The 17,759-nt window shown below is 31.0% G+C and overlaps 1 protein-coding gene across 2 annotated transcripts in view; it reads left to right on the top strand.

Moving 5' to 3' along the window:
* The window catches only part of LOC129989305 (nephrin-like), an 827,768-nt gene that overhangs the window by 555,828 nt on the left and 254,181 nt on the right, over positions 1–17,759 (top strand). For both annotated transcript variants that reach the window (XM_056097747.1, XM_056097749.1), the window contains exon 6: positions 16,247–16,414. In XM_056097747.1, coding sequence (XP_055953722.1) covers positions 16,247–16,414 — 168 coding nt within the window. The remainder of the gene's footprint in view (positions 1–16,246; positions 16,415–17,759) is intronic.

The following is a 17,759-nucleotide window of genomic DNA, read 5'->3' as shown; positions in this document are numbered from 1 at the left end:
ATTTATTTTTCATGATTTTGAAGAAATAGTCAACTTTTCATGCATTACCAAGAATTTTTGTTCAAGTCATGACAAGGGCTACGCAATGGGCCGTATAAGAAGGCAGAAAGCAGGAATGAAAGTGTCTATGAGAAAATATTCTAAAATTAATTAACTTTTGAAAAAAAAATTGCAGACAAAGAGTTTCGGTCTATAGGGAAAAATATGGCCCTCTCAACTCAAAATTACAGTGAAACTAGAGTTCAAATGATAAGGATATTATTTTATACATCTATATATTCTTTCCACTCTTTACGAAACGCTCCATTTCATACGTACAATCCCTTGTCCTATGAGAAAATAAGAAAAACAAGTCCAACAAGGTATTTGAAATTTAAACTGACTATGAACTGAAGGTCTTCGCTAGAATCGCTCTTAAAAAATACAAAGAACTGTATGGAAAGTTCCTTTTATATTGACACGAGTCTCTCTTTTAGTTTTCTTTCTTTTTCACTAAACTATTATTTGAACTGAAGGGAATAACTTGAATTGCTTTAGGTTTTCCGTAACTCTTAGAGAAACGAAAATTTTATCTTGAATTTGGCGTCTTTCATTGGCCAGTGCAGGATCCTACGGATTCAGGATAGAATACAATAATGTTGATATTTCTTGATTTATTCCTTCTTCAGACTAAAGAGTTTTTTTCGTAACTGGTAAAAAAACAGTAATGGGCTTCAAAATAAAACTTCATGCGCTTAAAAAAAAGGAATAAAGGTTTTGAATGGCATCAATATGAATATGATAATATGAACAAGAAAATCAGTGTATCCTGTTTACGATGAATTTCGGACAAATATTATATGTAAGAGATATTTTTCCAGAGGCTTTTTCATATTCTTATATTTCTTAAATCTCAATAGAGTTATTAAAAGGAAGGGGGAGGGATATTTATATTCCTTAAATAATTCCTTTAAATTTATTGATATAAAAATAATTTTGTTACATAATCGTTTTGAAATGATTATATATATATATATATATATATATATATATATATATATATATATATATATATATATATATATATATATATATATATATATATATATATATATATATATATATATATATATATATATATATATATATATATATATATATAAATTTATTTCGTGTATTTCAGAAACGGTTGAAACGATTTGGATCAAATTTAATATTTAGATAAAGGGATTTGGATCAAATTTAATATAGGGTCTTTCCTGAAAAATCGCGATTTTACATACACAAAAAAAAAAGAAAAACATTTTTTTAACTAATTATTAGAGCCTTTTTCTATCTACTCTCATGTTTCCAATGTCATACAGCGCCATCTTATAAATTTTTGTGATACTTTCAATGTTAATGACAATCTTGGATGGTAATTTACTGATTCTTCTAAATTTTATGAGATGGCGCTGTTGGATGTGAGATGAGGTAAGATTGAAAAATTTTCATATGTAATCAGTATGTGATTACATATAAAAAAAAAATTCCAAAAATTTTCTATATATATATAATCATTTACCTAAAATAAAAATAGAACTTTCCTTGCATATTAGATCACTCAATAGATGGCGCTGGGAGACTACAATTATTATTTACCTTTAATACGTTAGCTTTGTGTTTTTAAAAAGCGGGAACCACAATCGATAGCTTAAAATTTCCTTGCCTGCTGCTTATATGTGCTTTCATTTTAGTTTTTCTTTAATGGTTTAGCGTTTTTAGTGTTTATTGTTATTTTGTTATTTTATTTTTAATTATTAGTGGTTATTTTCTTCTAATTTGTTGTTTTGTATTGTCCTTTCTGTTAAAATGGTATATCTCTTAGGCCTAATTTCAGGGGATTTTCGGGTCACGAGGAATCCTTATTAGACTTTCTTGTCTGCATTCCCTAACAGAAAAAATCCCTTTTTTTGAATCCCTGCCTGAAGGTGACCCTTGAAAAAGTCTTCAGGCCGGATTCTTTTTTTATTTGGTTTATTTGATTTTCATATTAACTTGATTTTAATACTTTTATTTAAATTCATCTGTGTTTTAGAAGTAGCTGCATTTGCGCTCTCTAAATACTATGAAGTTTTCATTTTGGTTATATATATATATATATATATATATATAGGATTTGACGGGGGGTGGAGGGAATGATTGCCGAGCGAAACTTTGTCTCCCAGATATTAAATAAAATGTATCTCAAAATTATATGAGCAGGCAAAATGGAATATGCAAAAAAAAAAAAATTTCAATATCTGGCTACTCTTACTTCTTTAAGTAATTACTGGTACAAGATAGTAAATAAACGAGTTATTCTTTTTAAATTTTGGCTTTTTTACGTTATTGAAAAGTCTTCCAGTGATAATATTTCTAATGGAATAATTAGAGATATTAAAATTTACTTTGTAGGCGATATAGATCTCCTACTAGCAAAATTTTTGCTGCTACGCTTTAAGGAGGTAATTAAAAGAATAAATAATATTCATTTAATAGAATTTCCAAAAGTTAATCTCACCGATGACCAACCGTTGAAATTATCTTAAAATTGGAAGCTCAAAATTCACTTTTCAAATGACTCCTAAGAAAAATTTAATTTTACCAACTTTTGAATGGAATTCAAATAAATAATTCACTTTTAAAACAATATTCATTGAATTTACAATTTTTGAGTGATGTGATAATCTTAAAAAAAAACTGAATTAAATTATCTAAAAAATGTATCAACTCTAATTAAAAAGTAGTATTGGTGAAAATATCCAGTAAGTGGTTAAATGGTTATCGGATTTCATTATTTTTGTTTCAATTTCAATTCAAGAGACATTTATCTCAGTAAATTAATAGCTGAGGAATTAATGAATTTTTATCTCCAATGTAATCACAGGAAGAGGAAAAAGTAATATTCGATTTTCCAAGATTAATATTTCAGACAATTTGTTTGAAGTTCAGATTTTTTTTTTTCATATTTCCTTTTTTTTATCTTTTTAGTTGAAAAAAATGTGTGATTTTAATCTTTTTCGTTGTAAATTTGTAAAAAGTACTTTAGTTTCTTTTTATGTAAATTATTTAATCCATTATTTAAAGAATATTATTCTTTTCTATTTACAAGCGGATCTTTTTCTTTCCTTTTAACAACGGACTGACAAGTTTGGAGTCCAGCAGCATATATAAATTGTACAATATTAAATAATATCTGGAATATTGTATAATAATGTTGAATATTGTGTAATATGTAGAATAATGTACAATAATGTAGAATATTGTATAATAATGTTGAATATTGTGTAATAATGTAGAATAATGTACAATAATGTAGAATATTGTATAATAATGTTGAATATTGAATAATATTGTTAAATTTAAAATAATATAATATCCCACTGTATTGTACAATACTGTGCAACATGTTATGATACCAGACCGTGATTCAAGTATGCTTTAAGAAATTTCAGTTTTCCATCGTAAAATTTTCTTTCCTTTAGATATTTTATACTCTGTGTTTCAAAAATATTGCTATTGTTTTATTTGCATAAGCTACATGAGGAATCAAAAAGTTCATTTACATTACCATGATAGATGATGTGCAGTTTTAAACATACTTCGATAAATTTAAGCTTTTAATATCAGTCACTATGGCCTCATGGGATTCAATTCCATTAGGAAGGTTTTTGTACACAATAAATGGAACAAATGGGAAGCTAATAATAAAACACCGCTTTTAATAACTGTCAAAATTTGATGGTTAAAGATTTTTTGTTGAATATCAAGTCATACATATAATATTTCACAGAAATTAAACATGATCAATATTCCCAGGAAACAGTTGGTCGCCAAAAGCGGAAAGCATGCAGTAAGTATTTTTAATGAGATTTATGATGGCAAATTACATATATTTAGACTTCAGAATTATTCTTCAAAAAATATAGTTTATTCACCTAATAGTATTCAGAAAAAAAAAACTACCCAAAATTTTTAATTCGGATTTGAGAATTTTTATTTGTTGTGGAGAATGTATTTTTTTAGAATATTTCGTATCATAAAGTTGAATTAATAATCAATTATCTACCGTGTACAGAATACTAATGAGCTTTACGTTCTTCTATAGATATGGAATGGAAATTTGGAGCGGGATTGTCAACCTCCTCTTATATTTAACGTCTTTATTTCAAAATTACTTTTTCTGTCTCAAAATCGCCAATTTATAGTTTGTAAATTTTACAAAAACTAAATTTAAAAAATTATCGATTATAATTTTTTGTAATCAATAAAATTACATCATTGAATTATAGCTAGTACCGAAAACATAAGCATATTTTGACACCAGCATAAGCAGTAAGACAAAAGAATATTACAAATGTTGAATTTTTGTTTCATGCAATAATTTTAAAGAATATATTTTGTAAATGCAGGATTTATTGAGAAAAATAGAATATTGCCAAATTTCTGTTTCGAGTTTTGAGAAAATTATATAAAAAAAAGAGAAAAATTTTATTGTTTGATAAATTTTCTTTTTGATAAATTTTCTCAATCGTTCTTACATATTAGAATAGCATTTTCATTAAAAAATATTTCGATTACTCCAAGCTGGTACATGCAATTTGAAACTGTCCTAGAATTGAAGTACTTCCTTTCTATAGCCCACCCTTCAATTATAAAATTTACAAAAAGGAATAATTTAATTCAGTAGTAATGAAATCTGTTTAATTAATTCCAAATGTATAGAGTGAATCCTGTTGAGTTATTTCGTTTAAATTTATTTTATGAATGAATTCATTATTAGGTCTCAATAATTCTTACGTTCACTCAAATAAAAATGCCCGTTTGTCCATCAGAATCTACCTCTTCTACTCTTTTTTTATTTCAGTCTGTTATTTAATTTAGAAGGCTTTTGCACCCATAACTTTCAACAACTAAAAAATCCATTTTAACTGCTATTTAGTTCTTGAATTTCAACTGTCTCGAATTCAAAAAGCAGCGATTCAAAATCGCAGATCCAAATGATTTCTTAGTGTATAATTACAAACAATTCTTAAGCATTATTCCCGAAATTTCATCAAAAAATAACTATTATTTAGTGCTTATACACAACTTCTTGTTTCAAAAAGAAGAAACAAAATGCTTTTCAAAACTTCAGAAATCCCACTTCACTCAGCAGAAAGTTCCTCCGCCATTTTTTATCGCCAGTTTTGGCGATAAACTTTCTTTTGGAAAGCCGAAAATCAGCAAAATGCGCCTCGGCAATCGCTATCGCTGCTAAAGCAGAAAACGGCGAGATAACTTCAGCCAGGATTAATGGGGCTGGTGGACAACGCAATATTGCGAATAGTAATCTCCAGCGCGTACCAACAGTGTTAACTAATTAAACTACATGCGCTTAATCTCGCGTCTCAGAACACTTTTTAAGGGCCGGCACGCGCTAATGGATGGAGGCAATTATCTTCGCAACGAAACAATAACAAACGGAAAACTCATTAGGTCTGTTATTCTTTCTGCACGGGCTTGCAAGCAAAATCGATATATCGATAACGATTTCTTTCAAAACTGAAAAATTACACTCTAAAGGTGTGTAATTAATTACGCGCAAATTACCTGCCTTCTTCAGTAATTAATAGGTCTCCTAAATTAGTCCTCGAAGTATTAAGATTACGAGGTAATCAAGTCTTGATCAGAACTTTTGATTTCTTTTGGACCATTGTCACGGAAAACAGCAAAAAAGAAGCTTTTTTTTTCACTTCTTGATAAATTGGGTTGAGGATATCTTTCTTTAATCTTTTCTCATAACACGGATAGTTAGTTACACATCGGAAGATTTTTTCTACATCTAGGAGCAGAAATTCAAGTATTTTTCATCTGCAATGGCACGACTTTCAGTAACAGTCTGTATATTTTCTTCGACCATAGTCCCTAAAATTCAAAGCCACTCTTAGTTTAAAAGTTTAGACATAACGCCACTTCATCCGCATTCTTAAAGATTAATTATTTTCTATTTAACTTTTGATATGTGGGCGTCATCATGTTGTTTTCATCATATTGTTTTTATGACGTCATCATGGCGTTGGTTTCCGACATCAGATCTAAGAGTTCTAATTATAATTATCTTAAACTGCTCTCCAAGTTTCTTTTAATCCCAGTTCCACATTCGAAACACAGGGAGACCGCTTTCTGAGCTGGTAAAAGGTCATTTCTTCTTCTTTTGCCCTGTTTTTATCTCAAAATCTTCAAAGCGAAACTTTGCTGTGTTTCCCTCCATTGATCACAGATCAGACTCCATGACAATATACCTGAAAATTACATTTATGATTCCTTTTTAATCATTTAAAATTAAAATTAACTGAGTTATGGTTTTTTTATCACGACTGTATTTCCTACAATATCTCGACATCACTACACCGTTAATTGTGCGTGTGCGTGTGAGTATGTGCATGCATGCATCTTGGCGCAGTGCAAGCCAAATCGCTTGGCCGGCGTTTGCCAAAACATTTGATACGTTTGGAGGGTGAAAATGTGCACCTCGGAGTAATTTTTTGAAATGTTAAGAAGAATTTTAATTAATTAAAAATTAAACTAAATTTTAATGTTTTTCCGAGAATTTAATTTATTTCCATTCCAAGGAAAAAAACTGTAATCATTTGAACTGTGGATTTACTTTAAATGTTGAGTTGTACTAGCTTTACTATTTTCTGATACTGGACAAACTGAGGTATCAGCAAGTTTATTTCTAAAAATATGAAAATTCAAAATACATTCTAACGCTTTCTTCTTCCTACTTCCTAGTCGGGACTTTGCACACGTTATAGATTGACAAAGAAATATTGATAAAAGATAAATATGGAACTATTTTAATAAAATTGTGAAGAATAAAAATTTTTAAAGAACCCACACCTATTTCTTAAAAGAATATTTTATAAAAAGTCCATAGGATCGAATAATCTGGAGAGTAGCAAGAATTTGATGATATCACGTTTCTGTTGCTGTGAGAAAAAACGTCCGCGCAACTCAGAAGTTAAAATTTAATGAAGCCAGAGTTCAAGTGATTAGAAAGCATAGAAAAACCACAAGATGAAATAAAAAGGGGGGGGGGGGGAGAATGAAAATATTGAAAATTGGAAGATAAATATCCCATTAATATCCAAAGGGGTTGTGTTTTTTTTTCCCCTCGTTTAGCGACTAACGAAAAAAAATGAAGAAGTAGACCATAAACCTTCCAAAAATCGCCATAAGGAAGGGAGCAATAAAAAATATGTACTGAATCAGAAATAATACAGAAAATTATATAAATGTGGCGAATGATCTGTGGTAATGATCTCGATTATTGAATTGTAGATATATATTAATTGATATAAAAGATTTTACAGATTAGGAGTTAGAATATGAAATAAAAATAAGGTAAAAATGATGCCATCAAAAACATAACTTGTAAAAAAACCCAAGTCTCGCAACTCAGTTCTTCTATCGTAAAAAGTTATGAGATTCATGTAATACCAAGTCGGTCCATTCATTCAGTCCCTACTGAAGGGTCCTTCTGTCTTAAGTTATTACGTAATTAGCTAACCTAACAACATCTTATAGTGACCATATCAATATTAAAAATCTTTTATGGTTTAAATAAATAGATTGACTTGGCAATCGCGCTGAACAATCTAATTTAATATAATATGTTAATGTTATCTAATTTAATGTAAAGATACATTGTGTTTTCATGCGATGGCCAAGTCAATCTATTTATTTAAACCATAAAAGATTTTTAATATTGATATGGTCACTATAAGATGCTGTTAGGTTAGCTAATTACGTAATAACTTAAGACAGAAGGACCCTTCAGTAGGGACTGAATGAATGGACCGACTTGGTATTACATGGATCTCACAACTTTTTACGATAGAAGAACTGAGTTTCGAGACTTGGGTTTTTTTACAAGTTATGTTTTTGATGGCATCTCATTTCTTTTTGTAGATAGTCCTTTTCTTATTTTTGTATGTAGTCTTCCTCTTTTTCTTTTCCGGTACTACTCCTTGAGCTTCAGCTACAGTTTTTCTCAAAGCCCACTCCCTGTCTCTATGGGTTTTTCTCGTAAGCTTTGATGTTACAATTTTTGACAAGTCTGGACGGTAAATGCTTCTTAGTCTGTTGTATTCACAAATTGGGGATTCCTGCGCTTTAATTCTTCCAAAGTCGACATTTATTCGATGTAAGCTGTCCAGAATTTATATTTTTCTACCATATATATTATAACTTGTATATATATTTATATTACATATTTTGTAATATATATATTTATATTACAAGTTATATTTATATTCCTCTGCCAGATTGATTTTCTGAAAGTCACCCATTGCGTTTGCAGCTTCCAATTGAATTATTTCCAATTAGATATTGTTACAAACCTGTTATTTTGCTTCGCAGCGTGAATAGTGTCATCATAAGAAAGACCAAACAGTAATCTGTATTGGATGCTGTCGGATGCCGAGCCAGTGATCCCAGAGCTTGGTGGCGACCATTTGGCGACTTGGCGACGAATTTGCCGACAAAATGGATAATGCTCGAAACTTTGAAAAATTTATCGACCCGTCCATTATTCCACGCATATTTTAGTTTTTCCTTGATTTATACACTAAACACTAATTGTATTCTAAATTTGAAGCTTCTATGTCTGCTAGAAGTGCCTTAGAGTTTTGATGATCGGTCAGTCAGTCAGTCAGTCAGTGACAAAATTCACAAATTTTGACTAGTTATAATTCTTAAACTACTGGATCAAATTTAATGAAATTTGAAATATACCGTGTTTATATAACGCCTGCTTGGTTACTGAAAATTCAGGCTTCTAGTTTAATCCACAACGAAGTTATAGGAGGTCGAAAATGGCCTGAACTGCTTCGAGAAAAGGATGGTACGGCCGTGCCGCCTGTTTTTGCTCGACTTGGAGGGGGCACTGCGGTGCCACCAGATAGAGAATAAAAACACAGTTCGTCACATTCGTTAAAGTTCATTTTAAAAGCCGTCTACTCTTCATTGCTTATCATCCTATATGGAGTCTGGCGTCCTGTTCACTAATTCTGGTCGAGTCCAACAGTGACGCTGGTCAGCAGGGCGGGAACTGTTCTCCAATCAGGACCTCAATTTATTACCAGATAAATGCTTGATTATCTCAGTTCGTTTTTCATATTTTTATAGTTGTGTGTATGTTGCTGTGAAGTGCCATTTTTTTAGTAAATATTGTAATCTCCATTCAAGAACAGCAATCAAATTATCCTCATTCATCGTTTAATATTAACATTCTCTAATTTCGATCTTTGAAAATAATATATACATATAGGATTGGAAATGGCAAGGGATATACTTTTAAAAAGATTAAAGTCTCAAAAGAAGTCACAAATGGGACTTCTAAGCAGAAAAGGAAAGAAATACAGCTGAGTTGAAATATTCATTTCCCTATCATTCCTTCAGTATGGAAGAAATGGTATACAGATAAGAAGAATAAATGCCTGAACGTAATGATTTTTTTTTTAATTACTAGTACCTTGATATCTGCTATGCCTTAGAGGATAAGAGTCAACAACTCTACTCTTAAATGGACATTTGTGTTTTTTTTTTTCTTATATCATCACAGATATGTTGGCCTTGTTACAGAGTTTCATCTTTAAAACCGGACAGCTGCGGTTTCAGAATTCGATTTCAAGGACGATCCGTGGAGTATACTTATAATATATCTGTAAATAACTTTTTAAGAAAGGGATTGATTTGTTGCATTGCTTTCCAGAGCAATTATTTTTCTGATAAGAAAGAGAATTTTACAGATAATTCTAACGAATTCTGAGTGAATACTAGACAGTTATCCCCCCGCCCAGCTTTAGCGACAAACTTGTCAGGCGGCTTTGGCGACAAAAATGGGAGAATATACGAGAATATTGGCGGCAACTCCATTAGGACTAGTTCCAGCATTTATTCTAGAATATCCGATGCTCTGTCACAGGATCTATAAAAAAATGGAAACGCACAGAACAGAGGAATAGTGAGTAGAAATAGTCCATATGAGCTCAACTAATTGACGAATCGAGAAATGGGAGTAGTTGAGCGAAATCTGTCTTTGGAGTATTTATTTCTGGCGAGCTCTGTCTTCACTTTCCACTTCCGCTTTTTGTAGGTCACGTGGCAGGTCGTCAAATATTCTAGATCAACTGTCGGAATGCGAATATTAGTAGAGATAGCGCCAAAATACTTGAATATTTTTTCATTTCTGACGCAAAATTGCCGAAATTTAAGTTGCCGAGTTTACTAATTATTCCATATCCATTAAATCTGATTGTGAATCTCACTTCCTTACTATAAAACTAATTGTGCAGGGAAACAATGTTGCAAATTCATAACAATATATTCGCCTCTCTTGATGTCTGGGTTTTCTTTAGCTTTTTCATATACTAAGAATAACAAGAAAATATAATGCGATCTTCAAAAAATTCGACACTTTAATAGCTTTCCACGCTCAGAACTTCCTAAATCTATGTTATTTTCTACTTCTAACACGATACTGAAACAGAAATAATAATTGAAAATATATCAGAACACAAAAATTATCTACACTAGTACTGGTTTAGGTTGTAAAGAAAATCAAATTATATTTTATCCTTTAGATCAAAACGAAAATTGAAAGCTTATACTTTTTTTCTTTATTTCGAAGTAAATTTAAGCATACACTGCAAAAATGCAGATTTAATTTCAGCAGGGATGGATACCTAATATTAAATTCTCATTTTATCCGAGAACTTGTGCGATAACATACAGGAATATAGAGAAATAAATCTCTTTGGCTTCAATTTTAATGCAATCCTTCGCGATCTGTGATTTTTTTTTAAACGAAAGAACAACTTACCAAAATTAAGGACAGCATATTATTAAAAAGGGGAAACAAAAGAGTTAAATGATTTATTAAGTTTTTATCAAACAGGTAATCGCTTTTCAGAAACTCACATTCTTATTAATTGCTTTAACTTTTCCAAGACTCAGAAAAAAAAATTGTTTCAGAATTTTCATCCAAATTTCTTAGTATACTCTCACAATTGTGTGCGTTTTGTATTTAGCTTCGTCATATAAGAAGGGAAGTTGAACATGCATTTTCGATTTGATCGCTTGGTATTCCTTTTGACACAAAATTAATACTTCTTTTTCTTTACTGGCACGACGACTTCCTCGAAATTCCATTCTATGCCATCCTGTTCTTGGTTAAAGTTGTCAAATTTGTCACTTTAATAGTTTTCATGTCTTTTTCCAGGCACTCAATCTACCTAAGTTTTGGTTTTACTCTTTTTCTGGTTACCAAATGGTGTAGTCAAAAAAATCTTTTTAGTGGCATGCAATCTTATCCAGTGTCCTGCCCATTTATGTAATCCTTTGTATTGCTATCAATTTAATAACATTTGGCTCTTTAAATAGTTTGTAAATTTCCGAGTTGATTCTTCTTCTCCATTAATTAGCACACTTAATTCCACCAAACATGCTTCTTTAAATTCCTCTTACAAATATAGCTAAAGTCTCTTTATATTTCTCATTCATTGCCCATGCTTCAGCAACATATGTTAGAAGGGGACTAACCAAAACAAACGCATCTGTTATAATATATGACTCTGTTGACGAATCCTCGGAGCTTAACTATTTCAAGCTATTGATAGTTTCAAACTGTGTTTTCTTATTTCAAAATAAGGATTATTGAAATTGGTACATATCATACATTTGCTTTTGGATAAAGTGAAGAATAGTTTGTCGCCAATATTGCAACCCATCGGATCGCTCTTCTAGCAACCCTAATGCTGTTTTGTTTACTACTTTTTCAATTGTTTACTTGTACATAAACTACAACAATATTAGGGAAAATGTTAAATTAAAAATATTAAAAAATATCGATTAAAAATTTTAATTTTGTTCTTTATTATAATTAAAAGTTTACTAAATAAAGAAAGTTAAGCTTAAAATTAAAAGTTATTTTCTTCTTTCTTTTTTTTAATGTGAAAACGAACAGAAAATATTTATTCTTTTGCAATTTTTAATTCTCAGTATGCGCTTTAAAAAATCGTCTGCATTCTCACTTTAAAAGACAGCTGCAATGGAATTCTTCGCAGTTCTCGTAATTCTTTTAGTGTTCTAACGGTTGGTTCTCTTCATAATTTGTTATGTCGGGAGTATTTCGAACCTATAGAATGGATTAAGGATGAGTTATATATATTACGAGTTGATGAAGTTGGGAAAAAGATGTTTGTATGAAATTTTGTATGGAGAATGTTCCTCCTTTCTTTTCTTTTGGTTATGTAGTGTTTCTGTTATCCACACAGTCCTTATGTTCAATGTACTAGCGAAGCTACTAGGTTCCCGCTCCCGCTGCTAGCGAAGCCGTAGGATGTTTTTTTAAGTTAAAAAATTCTGCCCGGTGCCTTCTACAGATGCCGAAGGCATCTGTAGAAGGACCGGGCAGTATGGAAAGAAAAAAAAAGATATTTATCAGTAAAAAGTCCTAATTATATGGCGGGAAATGGTAATCGTAACTGTTCCGCCTAAGTGTTTGTTTATTTTGTCCGCCATCTTTATTGGCGACTTGGCATTGTTGGCGCAGCAGGGTGCACTTTTACCTTAATCTTGTACAACTACTTAATTATTGTTAACGGATTTTATTAAGTGCTTCTAGTGTCAAAAGTCATGTTTAGTATTTATTAATTAAGGGTAAAACAGCCAAAACTCACCAAAATGTGCCAACCTAAGAGTGCGCTTTTAATTTACGAGAAGATAATAAGCGTCTATTGTTTATACAAAATGTACAGAAAGAAAACTTTATTATCGCCACCGAATTGCCAATCTCTCAACATTTACTAATAAATATCTCGTTTTTATCACTTTTAAATTTAAAACAATAACTTTCTAGTGATACTGATCTTAATCCTGTACACCTTATTTACTGTTACCCGATTTTTTAAAACCATTTTTAAATATATTTTAGAGCTACTCATTTTAATCTTTTAATAATAGCGTTTATACACAAGCGTGATGCAATTATATTAAATGTTTTTTGTGTACAAACAATTATAGTTGTAATAACTAGAAATTGGCACAAATCAGTTTTAACGGCAACCATAAAGCTCCAAGAAAAAATTTGCGATTTCTCAAATTGTACAGACTAAGTCTATAGCAAAGGATACCGACGTGCTCTGATTGGTTTAAGCCTTGGCATCTTTTTGGCATTGTTTTGCCAAAAAGATGCCATACCGAAATATATTTTTATAAAAATAAATAAAATTTGGGAATTTATCTCCCCTTATTTTTTACGGTTTGCATGTTATATTAATCTGGAACACATATACAGCAGAAAAGATCAAATCCTGAAACCTAAATTCAGGAAATATAAAAATTACAATTTATTAAAAATATTTTTTGTGTGTGTTTCTTCTTAATATATGATATAACTAAAAAAATTAGCTACGAAATCACATTTTCCATTAAAGCTTACATATTTATACGTTTTGTGCATTAAGTAATCATCTCCCCGTATGTATTTGATGGGAAAGAAACAAACGTTCAGCAACAAGTTTCAATGACTGCATAAATTATCTAATAAAGGCACGAAAATCATAGAAAAATAAGAATTGTTTAATTGCTTCATCATATGTTGAGTAATTACTTTCATATAGTTTTTTTACTTCTGTGCATAAACAACATTAGTTACTTGTATTACTAGTATTATTAGTAATATTTATTATTATTAATAATAATTAGTATTAGTACTATTACTAATAATATTTAGAGAAAACAATTATATTAATAAAAATTAGGTCGTGTTGATATTCACTCGTATCTGCCTTAAAACTAATGAAAGGTACAAAGTTGAAGCCAAATAAGCGAAAACTACACTATTATGAGAGTAAAACATTGCCAAAAAGATGCCAAGGCTTAAACCAATCAGAGCAGGTCGGCATCCTTTGCCATAGACTTAGTCTGTACAATTTTTCGAACTCGCAAAAAATTTCCCCAAATTATAAAAATATACTCAAGTATCAAGTTATATAATCATATGCTATGTAGTTCGACGATTGAAACCGCCAAAATGGCGAAATTTTTTCTTGATGCTTTTACAACCGACAAGTACCATAATAATGTAAAAAGAGACAAATTAAACCTAAAACTCGTAACATCTGCTACACTTTTTCAGATCAGATATTCAAATCTTCTTTAATGTGTTTTTTTTTTCTTTTCGAAAAACAAATTCCTGACAAAACCGTAAGATTACAATTCCTTCAAAGAAAGTCGACCACAAATCCTTCATTGTTATACCAACAAAACAATTACTGGAATTTCTATACAATATTTCAAGCAGTGCACCTGACTATGACAGGCCACTCAAAACTATGAATTTAAAACGAATTTGGTTTTCGTCAGGCATATCAACATAAAAACCCTTTTCTTAGAAGTTTTTCCTTAACTCGAGAGCCACATCTTTGCTGTCTGCTTTTGACATGATCGCAGATTCTGACTGTGAGCGCCATCAGACCAAAATGTTTAAAATATAGTTTTTTTGCCGACGAAGACGTGTTTTGGATATAGATTTGCTTATTTTGATGGTATAACATTTTACGTTATTTTCTGGTTTTCTCGTTTTGCATGACAGTTTTTCCATTAATCTTGCGATTGCGGAAAAGTTTTAGATGATTACTTTGTATATCTTGCAATCTTTTCTGACTTGAGTAGGAATTTGTTTTGAGTAGGAATATAAAATTTATGCTAATAAACAAACTTAAAATGAAGTTGTCAAATTATAATATATGGAATTAAAAAAGAATTTAAGAAAATTATTCATATAAAACAAGAGTAAAAGTTTACAATTGGGTGCCCCTTGATTTTTTGGCTTTCTTTTTTGACCCCAAGATCGATGCCAATGATAAAAATTTTCAGTCGGTAACCCAATAAAAACAAGACATTATGCAAACCAGAAGTAGTGCTTCATCGCTGAAAATTGTCGCCAATCGAATGGGCACCCTTTGTTATGTGAAGCATGATTATTCTTTGTTATGTGAAGCATGATTACTTTTTCAAATATATATTTTCTGTGGTATACAAAGTGCAGATTGTAAACGCTCGATGCATAAAATAAACATTTCTTATTTAGGATATTACGACCAACGTTTGAAATTGTTTTAAAGAAATTAAAATCACACTCAGACTACGTCAATTCCAAGTAACAGCGAGCATCTCACTCGTTCTATTTATTTTTACAACATAATCCTCGTTGCCAGACGCAACATCAGAAAAACAGTTTCATTTAACACAAAATAATATATAAAATATTTTTGCTGCAATTACTTCAAAAACAAACATGAACAATTATAACAATTAAACAAATACAAAACATTAACAATTATTTATAATATTTAGTTACGTGTGAACCACAATGACTTGCGATGATGAGTTGCGTTACTCACAACCTGTTCCTACAAAAGTTATGCGGGTTTACACTCGGCCAGTTATAAGACGGCAAGTAGGCAACGTATGCGTAGACAGGGACCGATTTTGTTTGCCACAATTTCATAAGATAGATTCAGGCATTCCATGCTTGGTTATAAACTGCCATTTTGGCATCCCTAAATTCCTTTTTTTTAGACTGTGTATCATATTAAAATGATGGATGTTTATACAAAGAAACATGGTAAAATGATAAAAAAGGTCAACATACCTAAATTTGGAAAATTATAGAAAAAGAAAAGGCAAATAAAATGAAAAAGGAACACAACCTCGCATCAGAAAAAAGAAACAGCAAAAAATTTCGGAATTAATCGATGGTAAATGAACAATTTTTTCATTCCAAAAAAAAAACCCACGCGAAATTCTACAAACGCATGCGCAGTAAGAAAAGAAAATACAATGCAGCGGCATGTTGTTGTCCCATCGGGACAAGTAGTACTTGCAATCGACCGAATAGCATTTTTCAGCCTTTCTACGCATGTGCTATCTACTTATTGGTCGTCTTATAACTGTCCGAGTGTAAACCCCGGCATTAACGAGAACAAGCGATTTAAAGTTAAAATTTTCGAAATAGAGTTGAATTGTTCATGGCGCACTCACCTGCATGAGCTTTTAATTATTATCAATATATCCTTGATATCCGATAACTATAGGTAAAAACTTCTTGATATGTTAATGCTTGTTGGTGTGATGGTTTTATAAATTTATTGCAGAGTTGAATTAAAAACTTTATTTTGTATTCCATTTTCAGATACCACTCCTTTACGAGAAGAAGACGCTGGCTCCAGTTTGAAAACCACAACCACCTCTTTAACGCTCTCACCTAAATTGGATGACAATGGTGCTATCTACAGTTGCGTGGGAGAACACAAGGCGTTATCGAGACCCATAAGGACCAATGTCTTCCTCAGTGTTTTATGTGAGTATTTTATTATATTATTTGGATTCTAGTGTAGTTTTGGGTGTCCCTTTGATTGGCAACAAATTTCAGCGATGAAGCACTACTTTTGGTTTCCATAATGTTTTGTTTCATAGACGTTGCTGTTGGATTACCGACCAAAATCTTGGCGTGAAAAGAATCGCCAAAAAAATGAAGGGGCACCCAATTGTTTACTTTTACCATTATTTGGTATTTTTGTTATCGCCAGGCATGAATGCTGGCGTAAATCCGTTAGTGCTAGTTTTCGGTGATACCTTTGCTAACCCTACGCTATTGCCACATTAGACCATTTCGCTAAAATTTGCTGAATTTTTTTTTTTTTTTTTTTTTGGTAAAAGGCACTGTATATCAAAGTTGTTCCCAGGGATTTTTATTGGAGACTCTCTAACGGAAAAGCATAATTTATTTTAGCATATATTTAATCACCTATTTTGAGCTATGAAAATGCTTGATGGTATTTAGGTTAATATTAACGATGATTATATTAACACTTCAAACTTTTTCAATAGATCACTTGCCAAATTGGTAATATATTTGGCATATTGAAGGCCTACAACTTAGTGTCGTAACTTGGCTAAAAAAACCAAGTCTTATATTTACAATGAATCTTAGGAAAAAATGAATTTTAGTGTGCCCCTTGCTTCGCCAACGATGCCAAGTCGCCAATAAAGATGGCTGACAAAATAAAGAAGTACTTCTGCGGAAGAGTTACGGTTACCATTTCCCGCCATATAAGAACTTTTTGCTGATAAGTATTGTTTTTTTTTTTTTTTTTTTTTTTTTTTTACTGCGCATGCACCGGACAGAATTTTTTAACTTAAAAAAACATCCTACGGCTTTGCTAGCAGCGGGAGCGGCAACCTAGTAGCTTCGCTAGCACATTGAACATAAGGACTGTGTGGATAACAGGAACAGTTCACAATCAATTGAAAAGAAATAATGAAGGACGCTATAGGAACAGATGCAATCAAACCATTCTCCATACAAAATTTCAAACAAGCATCCTCTCCTAACTTCATCATCTCGTATATATATATATATATATATATATATATATATATATATATATATATATATATATATATATATATATATATATATATATATATATATATATATATATATATATATATATATATATATATATATATATATATATATATATATATATATTCCATTCACCTTTCATCCATTCTGCAGGTTCGAAAAAACTGTTTTACATCCTATTTACCCGACATCCATTCTTGCACAATTGCCGACATAACAAATTATTAAGGTAACCAACCGTTAGAGCACCAAAAGAATTACGAGAACTGCGAAGAAT

This window comes from Argiope bruennichi, chromosome 10, assembly GCF_947563725.1.
Source record: "Argiope bruennichi chromosome 10, qqArgBrue1.1, whole genome shotgun sequence".
Classification (NCBI taxonomy): domain Eukaryota; kingdom Metazoa; phylum Arthropoda; class Arachnida; order Araneae; family Araneidae; genus Argiope; species Argiope bruennichi.
Note: the sequence above shows the minus strand (reverse complement) of the source record. Positions and strands in the feature narration are given on the sequence as shown.